Source organism: Bos javanicus, chromosome 8 (assembly GCF_032452875.1).
Source record: "Bos javanicus breed banteng chromosome 8, ARS-OSU_banteng_1.0, whole genome shotgun sequence".
Taxonomy (NCBI): domain Eukaryota; kingdom Metazoa; phylum Chordata; class Mammalia; order Artiodactyla; family Bovidae; genus Bos; species Bos javanicus.
Window position 1 is genome coordinate 17,837,893 of NC_083875.1, and position 17,639 is coordinate 17,855,531.

The following is a 17,639-nucleotide window of genomic DNA, read 5'->3' on the forward strand; positions in this document are numbered from 1 at the left end:
TAAATTGTCAATAAAGAATTATCTGAGAAACTAAAACTACATTCATTGATATTTGTGGGGACTAATTCTCTTTTAATTGCTTGCTTAAAGAAAATCTGGGCATGAAAGGGCAATAATACCTTGCAAACCTGAGTCACCATTATGACTGAATGCTGAGAGCAGTCTCAATACCCCTCAGCAGTCATTCAAATTGCTTACCATATTAGGGGACAACAGCTGTTCAAACTGAGGACACAGCAAGTAAAAGGTGTTTATTAGGAAGAAAGAAAAGGAAAGAAAGTAAATATCCATATGGCTCTGTTGTATATGGCCTTTTAATGTTTTCATTAAAAGCTCATTAAAAAATAAGCGCTTCATGTATTGATATCTTTATGACCTGCAAAAATGAATGATGCACAGAACTGAATAATATAGTAAAAGTTATGTCACTGTACAACATAAGAAAACAAAGTTTTCTAGATGAGTTTTTTCAAAATTTAAAGGTTTGTATGAATCATCTTGTTAAAATGAAGACTCTGATCAGTAGGTCTAGTCAAGCTCTCAGGGGATGCCAATCCTGCCCACTTTCAGAACATATTTTCAGTAGTAAGATTGCTGTAGTCCAGCATAGAGTAGTAGCTAGTATTACCTGTAATAATTTCTCATTTGTGGTTTTCATTTCTATATACTTGACTTGTTTTTCAGGAGACATATTTTTGATAATACCCTCTGCTGCTTGTTTTTCCTGTTCAATTTCTTCTTCTACACTTCTAATTTGTTTTTCCTTCCTGAAATCAAAAGTATGCAATATTCCTCTTACTATAATGAAGAGAAAATCAATTAACTTTACTCAGTCTCAAGTACATAGGATACTTATAAGTTATTCAACCGCAGTTTGTGATAACTCCTTATGCTGGTGTTCAGTTGCATAGTTGTGTCTGACTCTTTTGCAATGCCATGGACTGCAGCCTGACAGACTCCTCTGTCCAAGGGATTTCCCAGACAAGAATACCAGGATTGCCATTTTCTTCCTCAGGGGATCTTCTCAACCCAAGGATTGAACCCGTCTCCCCTGTACTACAGGCAGACTCTTTATCACCGAGCTACCTGAACACAGAAATTTGCCCCATCAACACAGACTTTTTTAGCATCCATCTCTTCTCATCCTCAAATCCTTCTATTTTCTTATTCTCCATTTTACTTTCTTGTAAGAAAATACAAAGTTTATCACAGAAAATCCTTAAAGTCTTATATAGATCAGAATGCATTTGTACTTCTTATCATATCCTCAAGATTAACAAGAAAGTTAAATTTTAAAACAGTGGTTTTCAAGTATCTTTTTGCTATAGAATTCTTTGATATCTTGGAAATCTTGTACGGTTTACCAAATCATTTAAAGTAACACAGCTCTGATTACACTGCAGAGTAAGAAAATCAACAGTCCAATCTGATTTTAAAGTTCATAGCTTTAAATTAATATATTTTCTTTAACTTCTTTACTGCTTTAATTAAAATTGATATTTCTAAATTATCAACTGTTCTTTAGCACTGTAAAATAATTAGCTAATTTCCTTGAGAATATAATAGGAACATTACAAGTCTAATTATATAAGTAGTACCCACTCCAGTGTTCTTGCCTGGAGAATCCCAGGGACAGGGAGTCTGGTGGGCTGCCGTCTCAGGGGTCGCACAGAGTCGGACACGACTGAAGCGACTCAGCAGCAGCAGCAGCAGTATGATATTAATTACAAACAATAACCATCTTTATCAAATAATCACAAAAAGTACCAGTGATGTGCACTTACTACCTATGCAAGATCAATTATACAAAGGGTAGAGAAAAATTCTGAAAAAAATAGAGGTAGGATGATAGTTATCATCTAAATACTTCAAGATTACATATAAAAAGAAATTTTGAATTTGAATCTTGAATCTTGCTTGAAAATTAAATTCTGTTTCAATATCACAAATTTCTACTTTAAGTTTAAAATATAATTATTCTATTCAATCTCTTTCAAATACAGATATCAACTTTAACAGTTTTCACAATCACTAGGTAAGTCTCACAGATCCAAATATCTATCCTCCACACACTTTACACTCTCATACCCTACTACCATAATAAAATAATCTAAACTCAGAAATTTTCCTATAGACAGAATCTCATAATAACCAAATAAAAGATAAATATAACGAAACAGACAACCTGGAATTTCTATTTATTTTTTTTTTCTATTTTCAAAAGAAAAGAACAAACCAAATGATGACATCTCTTTTTAAAACTATTTAAAATGGTTACAAATTAGAAATTATATCATTAATAAATCAAAGGCCCATAAAGGGCTTAGACGTTTGGGTACTGATAGATTCCCAGAGATTTTATGCCAATTGGGACAATTTAATTTTCATAAGAAGGTTACCAATCAGCAATTTTCTATTTTTCTACTGTAATAGGCTATTTTCTTTTAAAGTGTACCTAACTTTTTAACATTAAAAAACTGTACAGGAATATAAGAACTACTAAGTACTTTTGCAGCTCAAAAAGGTTACGAATTTAAGCAAAGGGTTGAATCAGAATTGTTATTTTTCCCAAAGTATTGCTCCATAAATATGGAAAATGTGGCAAACCATATTCAGAGAGTTGTTTTCTTGGAAACTCTATATGCTTCAGATAAAAGGAATCAAAAGTTAACTGGTATTAAATGAAGTTCCCAAAACAGTAACAGATGAAGAAAATTAAACCCACCAAGGAATTTCTATTTATTTTTGTCTCGTTGTTAAACAGAAGTAAAGTCTTCACTTTGAACCTCAATTACTATAGCATAATAAATGTGTCTGCTGCTGCTACAATTTACATGGGTATATGCACTCATAGATATTTCAAACATAAAACAACATCTACTTCAATCTCTTTGTTTCACAGATTAGGGATACTGAGTTAAATCTGTTAGAACTAACTCATTCTGAACCCCATGATTATTTATTACCAACAATGAATTTTAACTATGTTTTTACCTGATCTATCTACTACAATTAGATGTAAAATGGAAAAGTATTCCATTTTACACAGAAGTTACACAAGGAAGCACAAGGAAGGTAACTGATTCTTTGAGGGCCACACGATGGCCAAGGGGCGGGTCTTCTGATGCTTTGAGCAGTCTGCTCCTGTTATAACTTGGCAGTAAAACCACCAATGATGGTGTTATAAAATGAGTAAACAACAAAGGTGAAACTCACCGGAATACAAAACTTAGTGGGATCTTTTCAACTTGAGTCTTTCAAAATATAAAATACCTTTAGGACTAACATTTAAATCACTTTAGCAATGCATCTTTCAAATTATGCATTTTTAATATTACATACTTTAACGGACAAGGTAAATTTGTTAATATTTAAATTTCTTAAGAGAAATTAAGAAACACAAAGATTAAGCTAAAGCCACCTTACTTGTTATACTAAAAAAGTCAAAGATGACTTTAAGAAATTATTCTTCGAGTCAATCTTTTGCTAAGGAAGTCTAGTTTGTTTTTTTTTTCACCTGTTCAGTGAGTACAAAGGTTAAGACAAAGTGAAACAAATCACATGACATAACTTTTTTTTTTAATGGTGTAGAAGAAAGACAGCAGATTCCTTACACACCAGTCTCAGAGACAAAAGAAAAAAGGAAAGGTAAGATCCTATATATTTATAGGTTTGGTGATTGTTGTTGAATTTTTTAAAATCATATTTACACTTAAGTCTATATAAAAATCTTTGTCTTTAATAAGTGATGAAAGAGCAGAAAATATAATTGTGTTTTCATGACAGCTATCTTAGAAATACAAACCTGGACATGGCCAAAACACCTTTTCCAAATAGAGTAATAACGTAAAGCAAAGTAATTTGGGGGGAGGAAGATTTCATTTAGCCAATCAAGCTTATAAGATCTTTTAATTTTGAAATATATTAATCACAGAGCAATCGGAAGTGACATTAACCTAAAAACAAATTTGTAACATGAAAAAAGACTGGATTATAGGTGATAATTGTTAAAACTGGGTGATGATTCTTTTCCTGAGAGGTTTTTTCCTTGAAATTTTCCATTATAAAACTTTTTAAATTTGAAAAAAATAAAAAGAAAGTTAGTTCTATGAAATTATAAGAGAAAAGTTCTTAATACCTTACTATAAATACATTAAACTCTGGTATAAATATCTAAAATATTTAATGGAAAAACTGTATTACAGTATACACACTTTATTTAACCAAGCCAAAATAACAGTGGTATCTTTTTATTTCACAGTATATAACAGCCATATAAAGTACATGACCAAAAACTCAGAAATTCACACCTGAAACTGTGCTAAGAAGAACATTGTTTCTTTCTCAATATCTACCATTTCCTTTTGTGTAAGTCTCTTTTCCTATAATTAGGGAATAGGCTATATAAAAGAATATTTAATCTTGTAAAACAATTTTTTAAAAACCTGATATTCCATTTGTTCTCTATTTTTTAATCACTTAACTCAAACCAAAATATCATTTCAAAATAAATTTCAAATTGAGAAAAAAATCTAAAGGGAGAAAAAGGCAATAATAACTGTTTCCTTTTAAATCAACTTTTTAAACAGGGTAAACTGACTCAAGAATAATTTCTGCTATCAGCTATTTATTTCATCAATTTGATTTCTTCAAGATAGCCACTGTGTCTGTTTAAGGATTTGTTGGCAAATGTTTCTGTCTAAGGATTTGTCTGTGTAGTGTTGTGACAGTCAACACCAACTCCCTTTATCAGTCTTTTCCCTCTCAAAAGATGTACAAATAAAAGAAAAGCCCCATGGCCCGTGTGGCTCAATCAATGCATTTCATAGCTTTAGACCTACTAATGCTTTAGATTTGTTGACTGTTTTCTTGAACAAAATCTACCTTAAGCTCTGAGTATATGTCTTTTCTAACTCTAAAATTTATCAAATATAAATTTAAAAAGATTCCTTTTCTTTTTTTTTTTTTTTGTGTGTTTTATGGGATTTTTTATTACATAAAGAATTGCTTAAGCTTGTAAACAGACAAGATATGGGTAATTGAATACAGGACTCATGATGTTTAACCAGTGCTCACAACTTTGCAAAATATCACCTTGCTATGTGAATAACCCCCTGGAAAGGAGAACTTACGTAAATGGAGTTCAGTGTCAAATAAATTAAAATTCAGAGCCAAGTTAATCTGACACACTTAATAATATGCATCATTATAGTGGTGCTTGCAAATTAAGAGTAAATGGGAAATGGTTCACTTGGTGATTTTAATTAGCACCTTACAGTCTAATCAAAATGTCTAGGTTTGGCTCGGAAAGAGGTGAGATGAAACATGGTAAAAGATTCCTTTTCTAACCCTTATGATTTTATCCACTTTAGCATGATAGTATAAAGTAGCTGATAAACATAATAAATACATGACAATCCTCAGTCTCCATTTCCACAGTCTCACAATCCTACCTGACCTCCATTACCTCTTCTAGCTGCTTCTATTTCATGTCAACCCTTTTCTTTATAGGTTATCTGCTTCCTTTATTCATCATTATCCTATTTATCTCTTAAAAAAAAAAACCCGGAACTTCTCCCTTACCTCTATATTACTCACATGGGCATCCTACAAAAACATCACTAAGAATTTCACTACACCATTGAGAAATACCAAAACAACCATTGGAGGTTGCACACTTACTCCAAGAGATCACTAAACATGGGTACTTAACCTTTTATACATGATTCAGGAATCCCCTTTTGTGGGCAGTGGTCTGGCATAAGTGATAGCTTGAAATCATTTCTGGCTCTAAAAGGGATGCTATTATGATCTACATTCAAATTGCAAAATCTAGGAGAACAGTGGCTTTCCTTTACAATTTTAACTTAGCCGTGGAAAGAAAGAAATTGGAAAGGGAATAAACATAAACAGATCATCAAATTGAAGGCAATGAGGAAGTTAATTAGAATAGACCAGTATTGACATAACAATAAATTCCTCATTGCTAACACGGCAACACACTTTAGTAACTTGAAATGAATCTTGTTAACTGAGTAGTTTCTTACTCCCTGTTCTGAAGGAATAAACTGCCCTAAAAAATCATAAGCAACTAATTATAGTAAGTGCTATAAGAAGGTTCAAAAGACTAAATTTTTAAAAATCACTAAGGATGATAATAACATATTCATATCCTTTCAAACAGCTCATTTGCAGCAGTTTCTTTTTCAAATTAACTAATAGATAATTTTAAAATTAATTTTTATTGGCGTATAGTTGCTTTATGCAGCAGCTTCTAACACTGATTTTAAGAAAACAGATAAAAATAAGAAACATTAAGGTCATGAATAAAATGACTAAATGGAAAGTATTTAGTGAGAAGAATTACTGAAATAAATGACAATTTCTAGTTAGGGCATGTTGAATGTACCCACTAACATTAACTCCTGTTCAAAAACCTAATAAAATGAAAATAAAAGGTAATATGAAGTACAGAAACTTATAATGACAAAATGAATAGAAGAGGAAACAGAAATAAAATCTAGAAACTAGAAAGCTAAAAGTTAAGTGGAAACTGACTAGGAAACCAAAATTTTCTGAAGCCAGCAGTGGGGAAAGCTGAGAAGCTACTTGTTTTATACTGCAGAACCCCTAGATGGCTCAGAGATTGGCAGCACCAGGTATTCTGGAAGTAGAAAAGGAGAGGCTGAAACAGCTCAAAGTCTTTCTCCCGGACACTGCCCAGTCAGGTAAAGTTCCCCTCCTACCTAAGCAGAAAAATGAGGTGTTTTTTTTTTTTTACTCTGGGGAGAATAAAACTAATGGAATCTGGGCACAAGTGACTGCAGGGATGTTATGTCAAAAGCGGGGAAAATAACATTAAATACTAATTACTGAGCTAAACCCAACTTTTTCACCAGTCACCTCTCAGAATGCTGGCCACTTTGTGTCACCTTTTCAGGCAGTAGATCAGAAAAGTCATTTTGAAGAATCTAAGCAGCCCAAAAGGAACAATCTAAAGATAATGACGTTAGGGATTCCCCAAGAAAAAGCCTATTAAGGTCACTGTATAGTAAAGTCTAAAGTTGTGTAAGAGCTGGGAATTCTCCAGGGGGCACAGTGTTCAATCCCTGGTCAGGGGGCCAAAGAACCAAAACATAAAACAGGAGCAATACTGTAACAAATCCAATAAGACTTTTAAAATGGTCCACACATCAAGAAAATATTAAAAAAAAAAAAAAAAAGAACCACACAAATGCAGTTTCCAATCAGTTTTTTCATTTTCCATTCATATATGTAAGTCCTAAACCAAGTATTAGGCAGAGGAACCAGAAATCAAATTGCCAACATCCACTGGATCATAGAAAAAGCAAGAGAGTTCCACAGAAACCTCTATTTCTGCTTTATTGACTATGCCAAAGCCTTTGACTGTGTGGATCACAATAAATTGTGGAAAATTCTGAAAGAGATGGGAATACCAGACTACCTGACCTGCCTCTTGAGAAACCTATATGCAGGTCAGGAAGCAACAGTTAGAACTGGACATGGAACAACAGACTGGTTCCAAATAGGAAAAGGAGTACATCAAGGCTGTATATTGTCACCTGCTTATTGAAGTTATATGCAGAGTACATCATGAGAAACGCTGGGCTGGAAGAAGCACAAGCTGGAATCAAGATTGCCAGGAGAAATATCAATAACCTCAGATATGAAGATGACATCACCCTTATGGCAGAAAGTGAAGAGGAACTAAAAAGCTTCTTGATGAAAGTGAAAGAGGAAAGTGGAAAAGTTGGCTTAAAGCTCAACATTCAGAAAACGAAGATCATGGCATCCGGTCCCACCACTTCATGGGAAATAGATGGGGAAACAGTGTCAGACTTTATTTTTCTGGGCTCCAAAATCACTGCAGATGGTGACTGCAGCCATGAAATTAAAAGACGCTTACTCCTTGGAAGGAAAGTTATGACCAACCTAGATAGCATATTCAAAAGCAGAGACATTACTTTGCTAACAAAGGTCCGTCTAGTCAAGGCTATGGTTTTTCCAGTGGTCGTGTATGGATGTGAAAGTTGGACTGTGAAGAAAGCTGAGTGCCGAAGAATTGATGCTTTTGAATTGTGGTGTTGGAGAAGACTCTTGAGAGTCCCTTGGACTGCAAGGAGATCCAGCCAGTCCATCCTAAAGGAGATCAGTCCTGGGTGTTCTCTGAAAGGACTGATGCTAAAGCTAAAACTCCAATACTTTGGCCACCTCATGAGAAGAGTTGACTCATTGGAAAAGACTGATGCTGGGAGGGATCAGGGGCAGGAGGAAAAGGGGATGACAGAGGATGAGATGGCTGGATGGCATCACCAACTTGATGGACGTGAGTCTGTGTGAACTCTGGGAGTTGGTGATGGACAGGGAGGCCTGGCATGCTGCAATTCATGGGTCACAAAGAGTCAGACACGACTGAGTTACTGAACTCAACTGAAACCAAATATTAACAGATATGGGAAGTTTAAAAGAAATCCTCTAATATAAAGGATACTTATTAAAAGAAACTGGAAAACGTGACCTGAAGACACAAAGGCTTTTCAAGGGGAAAAAAAACAAACAAACAAGGGATACAACAAGAAGAAATAAGAAAATATATTCATATGCCAGAATACTACAAAAGAAATTTTCAGAGAATTAAAAATAGCTCTGAGAATTAAGAAGATAACAGGAAAAAGTAAACTTTAATAGAAGAGTTTGAAGATAAAGTTTCAGAAAGCAGAGCAAAAACACACAGAGATGAAATGCAGACAAGTACACATAAAAGATTAGAAAATCATACAAGGAGATCCAATTCCTTTTAGAATTAAAGGAGTTCTAGAAAGGGAGGTAAAATTATCAATATCATCAATGAAATAATTCAGAAAGATTCCCACTGTTTTCCGATTGAAACCACCCACCAAGTACCTATTACATAGACTTTCACAAAATAGACTCTCACAAAGGATCATGAAATTTCAGAATAGCCACATTAACGCTATATTGTACAGCACAGAGAATACAGCCAATATTTTAATAATAACTATCAGTGCAGTATAGTCTTTAAAAATTCTGAATCACTATACAATATACCTCTAACTTCTATAATATTGTTCAGCAACATACTTCAGAAAAAAAGCTTTGGGGTTAAGAACTGGCAAGTTACGTAAAAGGATAAAGAATTAGAATGGCATAGCATCTCATTTCTTAACAGTAAGACAGTCATGGTTGGTTGAATCCACAGAAGTAAAACCTGTGAATACAAAATCAGGCCCTTTGTAATGTATATTCATTACATTACACCATTTTATATAAGGAACTCGAACATCTACAGATTTGGTATCTGCAGGGGCTTCTAGAAACCAATCCCCTGCAGATACCAAGGGATGACTGTACTAGAAATCCGAAGACAACGGGGCAATGCCATCAACCATTTGAGGGAAAATCATTTCCTACTTAGAATTCTAAGAAATCCTACTTAAAATTTCTAGCCAAAATATCTTTCAAGGTCTAAAAAGTATTTCCTCTTAAGGACCTTTTCAGGAAGGAAACTCCATGGGAAAAAGGCAGTAATCCAAAACAAGGCATTCTAGAAAACAGGAATCCAGTAACAAGGGCAAAAGAGAATCTCTACAATGAGGATGGAAGGAGAGTGGAGGTCAATAGTTCCATAGAGAGCCTAATGATCAGCTTATCCATATCAGAGCATGGCAGCAGGATCTAGGAGAGACTTTTTCAAGCAAATGAAATAGATTAAAATATCTAATATACGTAAACTATTGAGAGACTTGCTAAGAGTGTTTGTGTATAAATTAAAGGGTGAAAAAACCCTAAGCACAGGAAAAGAAAACAAACACAAGTAACTAGATAAAAAAGTATGCAGGAACAGAATAATAATCCTGTTAACAGGGCTCAGTCTTTGACAGTTTTATACATTCTTGAAGTATAAACTGAGTTATATAAACTGCTGCTGCTGCTGCTAAGTCGCTTCCGTCGTCCAACCAAAATGACAATTGACTATGTTTGGACAGTGAAGAGACACTGGATATATATTTGATGCATTGAAGATAAGGAAAGTGAAGAGACAGTAGATATATATTTGATGCACTGAAGATGAAGGTAGTGAGCTATTGGAAAGCAAGCTGAGGACTCTCATCTTCCAAAATGTTAAGTCAAAGGATAATATCAATAGATAATGCCTAAAGTCGAAAAGTGAAGAAGTAGCAATATGAGTATATATTTAAAGATGTATTAATATATACATACATAAGTATATATATCCTTCTAGACTTTCTTTTGTGCATATATATATAAAAATTTTTAAATGTACAACCACCTCAATTGTTTTAAAGTTCCTTTCAATAGATCTAGGAACTAAAAAGATATCCTGAAAATTACTGTCTTTCATTCTCCCCAGGAGCATTTCAGTTTCTAAGATCAGAGTGCAGGGAGGGTGAAGGGATCTTTACTTGTTTCCTATTTTACATATTTTAAGAAAAAAAGACTTAAAAGGAGTAAAAAGGAAATCAAAATGTCCTCAAAAGACTAATGTTCTAGTCTCCTAACAAGATGTAAACACTCTCTTTTCTATCAGGTTAGCAGTATGAAAACCATGAGCATCACAATCTTGTTTTGGCTGCTCTCCATGCTATTATTATCAGACAAAAGCCAGACTTCTAAAACAGTAAGTTTTTACAATTAAAGCAGTGAAAATATTTTCAAAGGTATATTTTGGGTAAATTTAAACAGTAAAATATTGAAGGCAATATAACCAAAAAAAAAATCAAACTATCAAAATGAACTCTTTAGTTAGTAGGGTATATTCAAAACATGTGATCTCTGAGCCAGATTGTAAGTGGACAAAAGCAGTCTTCTTTTTATAAAAAACTAAGTTCTTTAAAAGCAAGAAATACATAAAATTTCACTATAAGATCAGAGATTAGTTAAGACATAAAAACACTTTAAAATGTAGAAAACTTTTGTAAAAAACATATTTATGAGGGAAATTATTGTTGTTACATTATGATTATTATTATTATTATTACTATTAGGGGACATTTCAACTGCAAAAACAGTTGAAACAAGAACTATTTCTTTGGATCTATATCCACATAGGCGACACACTTCTTGTCGGCTGACTTTATTTAACACATGGCTCAATTTCTATTACAAGATATTTTCCTTTAAAACACCAAAGTTTGAGCTGTTAACCCTATAGAGTTAGATACCAAATGTTGTTTTTTAATTATTTAATAATCTTAGATATAATGTTGGTAGCTCTGATTTTTTAAAATTACATATTTTTACATTATTTTCTCATTATAAACATCCATCTTGCATACTAAAATACTAAATAAATTAACAGAATTATTTACCATTTATTTCCACATATATAAATGGTAATATATCAATATTCTTTCAATAATAATTATTTACTAACTGTTGGAAGATATCTGTATGACTTCAAAATTTCCTTAATCTTCAACACTCCATCCCAATTTTAAAAAGGAGTATTTGCTTTACCTTTTTACATATTTTAACATCAAAGGATTAGATAGTAAACTTTTTTCCTAAAAGAATTTCCTTCCTATGTCTAAATGCCTAGATATGAAAATTTGGGAAATTTTGTCAATATTTTTCCTTACTAATGCATTTCAAATTTTCTCTTTTTTAGGAAGTCAAATGTAATTCTACTGCAAAGAATTATTCTTTGATTCCAGCAAATATCAGTAAAAATGTTACTATACTTGACCTCAGTTATAATCAAATTACTCTAAATATTACAGACACAAGAGTTCTACAGACATATTTTTTACTCAGTGAGCTCTATTTGGTTGAGAACAAAGTCACTAACCTATTTAATAATAGTTTCAGTAATCTGTCCAATCTAGAAATTTTAAATATCTGTAGAAATTCCATCCACACAATTCAACAGAGTGCCTTTACAGGATTACATAAACTGAAAAAGTTATATCTCTGCCAAAACAAAATAGTTCAACTGAATCCTAAAACATTTTTGCCTCTTAAAAACCTGATACTATTGAATTTGCACGGCAATTTGATAAGCTATTTTGATGTACCACAACTGTTTCATCTGGAATTCATAATTTTGTATGGAAATCCATGGAACTGTTCCTGTAGTCTACTGAATTTGCAAAACTGGTTGAAGACATCGAATGTGACACTAGGTAAGCATTTATAATTTAAATTAGTCAAAACCAAAATGATTGATTTTGGCTTGTGCCACCCTAGAAGTGTTTCTCATTTCATGTCTTAAAGCAAAGGAAACTATTCCTGTTTAATGGAAACAGGAGAAAACACTGAAAAGCAGTTGCTGAATACAAGCTCTCCCTCTGCCTCTCGAGAAAAAAAGAAATAAGAGAAGAAGCTTGAATGTTCTACATATGTAAGATGAAACTGTCACTCTGTATACTGTTTGCACTTTCAACACATAAGACTAATTTTCTTTTACTGTTTTTTAAAAATTTATTTTTAATTGGAGGATAATTGCTTTACAATATTGTGTTGGCTTCTGCCATACAACAGGGTGAATCATCCACAAATACACATACGTCCCCTCCCTCCTGAACCTCCCCCTACCCCCATTCCATCCCACCCCTCTAGGCTGTCACAGAGCACCAGGTTGAGCTCCCTGTGCCCATATAGCAGCTTCCCACTGGCTATCTATTTTACACATGGTGGTGAATATATGTCAGTGCCACTCTCTCGATTTGTCCCACACTCTCCTTCCCCTGCTATGTCTAAAGTCTGTTCTCTATGTCTACGTCTCTATTCCTACCCTGAAAATACCATTTTTCTACATTCTGTATATATGCGTTAATATGCGAAATTTATTTTCCTCTTTCTGACTTACTTCACTCTGTATAATAAGCTCTAGGTTCATCCACCTCACTAGAACTGACTCAAATGCATTCCTTTTTATGGCTGAGTAATATTCCATTATATATATCTATATATCTATATATATATATAGATATATATCTCACAATTTCTTTATCCATTCATCTGCCAATGGACATCTAGGTTGTTTCCATGTCCTAACTATTGTCATTTTTAAAAGTACTTCTTTTCTAAGGATATCCTGTCAGAGAGTAGGTGGAAGTAGGTACCCTATTTTCTAAACTATATACCATGGTCCAGATGTTTACCACAATCTAAATCATAACATCTTTACTTTACTAACACAGACAAACTGAACAATACACAAGAACTAAACTTAAACTGTATTTATAAAATAACTTAATAAACAGAAATAGGCATCTTTCTTCATTTTGTTGTTGCTGCTGCTGCCGCTGCTGCTAAGTCACTTCAGTCATGTCCAACTCTGTGTGACCCCATAGATGGCAGCCCACCAGGCTCCCCCGTCCCTGGGATTCTCCAGGCAAGAACACTGGAGTGGGTTGCCATTTCCTTCTACCATGTATGAAAGTGAAAAATGAAAGTGAAAAGTGAAAGTGAAGTCGCTCAGTTGTCTGACTCTTTGGGACCCCATGGACTGCAGCCTACCAGGCTCCTCCGTCCATGGGATTTTCCAGGCAAGAGTACTGAAGTGGGTGGCCATTGCCTTCTCCACATTTTGTTGCTAGACAAATATAATTAGCTTCTTTCTTACACCTTTAATCACAGATAGATATGTCAAAAAAGTTCCAGATAAAAAATTATAAGATGTTGTTAACCATAATAATTTATTAACCATAATAATCTTATTTTCCATAATAAATCTTATTTTTTTCTATTTTACTAGAAAATGAGAGCATCACCATGTGTAGCTATCCAGATATCCTGAAGTGCTACAATATCAAAACAGTACCTTACAAGGCTGAATGCTACTCAAAATTTCCTTCATCTATAACTGAAGACCTTCACATTCCTTTTCAGTCCATTAGCAATTCAACATTTAATAACTCTTTGAACAACTTGACAAGAAATTCAGGTAATTTGTTTTGAATATTAATATTGCTGAGGATAGCATACTAAATAAACTGAGATAGTTCTCATTTTTCTGCATTTTAAATTTCTTGAAACAGTGTAAAAGAACAATTCCTCCACTCAAGAAATGATTAACAAAATATTGGGTTTCTTAAGTAGGCTCTGCTAGTTATTAGTCAAATGCCATTATGCAAATTATTTTACTTCTCTGAGCCTTGGTATTAACTAGTTAAGTCACAATACTTAACAGGTATAAATCAATAATGTTTCTGAGCGAATGGATAAACAATGCAAAGATAGGTAGTTATTTTGAAAAAAGGTATTCTTGCACCACAATATGAAATATCTTTATTTACTGCAGTTTTAGTAACTTTTGCTTATAGATTATGGATATTTATTTCTAATACCAATATTGGGGAGTTATTAGGACATGTAATTATGATTATTTTATTTTTGTCAATTTAACAAAATTCCTCTCCTACCCTTTCTTTCTCGTTATTCCATTTAAGAACATGAATCTCATGGAAAAAGCTGGGCTTTTCTTGTCGGTGTTGTTGTCGCTGTAGTGATGACTTCACTACTCATTTCAATTGCTATCAAATGTCCAGTATGGTATAATTTTCTGCTTAGTTATAATCATCATCGTCTGGAAGAGCATGAAGCAGAAACCTATGAAGATAGTTTTACTGGAAATCCAAGTTCTCCTTCACAGATACCAGACACAAACTCTGAAGAAACTACAGTAATATTTGATCAACTACATTCATTTGTGGTAGATGATGATGGGTTTATTGAAGACAAATATATAGATACTCACGAATTACGTGAAGAAAATTAATTTCTTTCAATATTTGATTTTTAAAAAAATGTTACCAGCTCACTCACATTTTACACATGGAAATTTTGATCAATGATATACTGAACTATGGCCAGTAGACCATCATATTAATTGCAACACATAAATATCATAAAATTACACTCTTCTCATTGGCTTTGTGCAAGTAGGTCCAAATACAGTAACTGCCACTCCTTGATACCTAACAGTTAAAATACTAGCATTACTATTCTCAGCAGTATATATGAGACCCAAAATAATAGTAGGAAACAAATCTACATTATTCTTTAATTAAAGTGAACAGATTTTCGTATTAGCCAGATATTTGATGTAACACCTATTAAAGTTTTACTGATTGGAATCAGTAAAGAAATAAAACTTTTGGAGTTTTATCATGAGTTGAAGTGAAAAACAGAGATAGTTTAAACTGACAACACACTAAGATTGATTTTATGCCCATAGAATGAATTCATGAAATTGGAAAATGCTTTTTAAATCTTTTTAAATGCTTCCTGAATTGGCACAACAAATTTCTGAAAATTTAGCAGCAATTTAAAGCACAGGCATAACGTCAGGCACAATCTCTCGATTTCAGTTATGAAGAAAGACTGTCATCAAAATTAATGTCACAACTGAATAATATAGTAACTTCCAAAGTGGAAATTATCTATGCATCTTGTTTTAAAAAATACCTATTCTGCTCCTTTGGGGGACATTTTTATTCAAATGATTCTGTTCTGGAGCTAAGGAATCTTCAGTTAGCCTATGGTTAGTTCTTTGGGATGCTGTAGGCAGAGCCAGCCATGTTTCCAAACTTGTTTTCTATAACATTAACTTCCGGAGAGACATTACAGGATTTACAGGATGGAGGATTAAAAGGTACATGGTCAAAGTGAAAGTCGCTCAGTTGTGTCCAACCCTTTGCAACCCATGGACTATGCTGTCCAAGGAATTCTCCAGGCCAAAATACCGGACTGGGTAGATGTTCCTTCTCCAGGGGATCTTCCCAACCCAGGGACTGATCCCAGGTCTCCCGCATTGCAGGTGGAAACTATTATAGAATTACGAGAAAATACAGGGTTTAAACAAAGTCAAACAAGCTTCTTTACTATAGGACTTATGGTAAGAAAGGACTTTGCTACCCAAGACTTTACTAAGCTAAACTGCTTTCTACTCTTCAAGAGCATAATATTAAGAATTTGCCAAATTTCTTGACAACAAAACCTTTTCTTTGATGCATGGCTACTAACAGGTCATAGCACAATAATGGTCCAAAGAACACTGGCTTTGAAACTATTACAAGAAAAGTCTAAAGTGAATTATTTGCTAATTCTTTATCATCAATTGGCTATAATTATAATTTTAACAAGTTAATGTAAATAGTGGCACTAAAAACTGTAAAAAAAAAATCCATCATTTTTACTTTTCATATGTGGAACAATTCAATATACACTACCTATATATATTAGAAAAAAATTTCTAAAACACAAATATATTTACGGATTAAATAATATGGTGTTTTAGAGTTTCTTCATTATACAAGAGAACAGCATCCAGTGGTGTACATGGAGCAGGGCTGGATAAAAGTTGATGGAGATGGGTGCTTAGGAGTATGTTATTTTATTTTTGTGTATGTTCAAATTTCTCTGTAACGTAAAGTTTCTAAACTGTGTATAACTGATAGTTCCTTAGAAAAAAGAGACTAAAAATAATGTAGATGTACATTATTTTCTAACAATAGTCATTTTTAAGGTTATATAAATAGTAAATTCAGTTCAAATGTGTACTGAGGAAAATAAAAATTGTTTAGGATGATACACTCTGTGAAATAAAATAACTGAATCATTTGTAATGCATATTTGCTTGTATTTATAGGAACATGTTTTCAATAAAGGATACAAATGCTTTATGTGTAGTATTTCCTAATAGATAACATAAATTATATAAATGTTATAATTTTAAATCTCAATTATAAGAGTGAGATAACTATATAAACATAAGGCATTTTTTTCTACTAACCTATCATTTTACCAAATATCATTTCCTAATTAAAGAGGCAAATGTTCATATTTTATAAATATAGTAAAAATGAAATATAACTATGAAAAATATCAAAGACTACATCAAATCTCTTATATTCAAAAGACTCATAATTAAATATTGGGTATTCAATAGATAACTGATTAAACAAAGAAAAATAAATGGGTTTAAAATTATAATTATGTATATTTTTAAGGGATAAATGATTTTGGCTAATACCAAACCAGAAAAGTATAGACATTAGAAATGGAAGAAAATCAGGTCAAGTAGGTGTGTGAAACTGAATTAAAGCCAGATACCATAGTAACATATTGAGTCTATATACTATAACCACTTCATAAGTAGGTGTTCCATAATAAAACATATGGTCTCATGCCACAGTAAATGGTGGTACTAAAAGAGAAGAGAAAGAAAACAGGTTTTTTTATACCTGCTTTCTCAAAGTATGGCATTTCCTGCTCCCTTTAAATGTATAGGATAACATAAGGTAAATTCTTGCATTATTAAAATGTTGGCCATCTGATTGAACACATGAAATAAATCTATCCTCCTGGTACATATAAAAATAAACTTTACAAAAATAATTTGTCTTTAATTTAAAATTCCTCTTAAAGGGTCAGGGGACCCTATCTCACTCAGCCTTAGTTACAATAGATATTAAGTTTTGAAACTGCTAACATTTTCAGGACAAAGTACCATATTTTAAGAACATTTTCCTTAATCAATGAACCAAATAGACATAGAAACCTACATCATCATTAAATTCATAATCTGTGAGTTATCTTTTTGGATAAAATATCTATAAAACACATACATA

The 17,639-nt window shown here is 32.9% G+C and overlaps 2 protein-coding genes across 4 annotated transcripts in view; one reads left to right on the forward strand and one right to left on the reverse strand.

Moving 5' to 3' along the window:
- IFT74 (intraflagellar transport 74) overlaps nucleotides 1-17,639 on the reverse strand; it is a 123,118-nt gene that overhangs the window by 85,774 nt on the left and 19,705 nt on the right. For both annotated transcript variants that reach the window (XM_061425113.1, XM_061425112.1), the window contains exon 9: nucleotides 629-767. In XM_061425113.1, coding sequence (XP_061281097.1) covers nucleotides 629-767 — 139 coding nt within the window. The remainder of the gene's footprint in view (nucleotides 1-628; nucleotides 768-17,639) is intronic.
- On the forward strand, nucleotides 3,574-16,688 carry LRRC19 (leucine rich repeat containing 19). 2 transcript variants are annotated; one of them, XM_061425114.1, is made up of 5 exons: nucleotides 3,574-3,648; nucleotides 10,592-10,681; nucleotides 11,672-12,185; nucleotides 13,763-13,951; nucleotides 14,457-16,688. In XM_061425114.1, exons 2-5 carry the CDS (start codon nucleotides 10,601-10,603, stop codon nucleotides 14,783-14,785), a joined length of 1,113 nt encoding a protein of 370 aa, XP_061281098.1. In that variant the 5' UTR covers nucleotides 3,574-3,648; nucleotides 10,592-10,600; the 3' UTR covers nucleotides 14,786-16,688. The 2 variants fall into 2 exon arrangements, with proteins under 2 accessions (XP_061281098.1, XP_061281099.1); XM_061425115.1 differs by lacking the exon at nucleotides 3,574-3,648 and having other exon boundaries at nucleotides 6,261-10,681.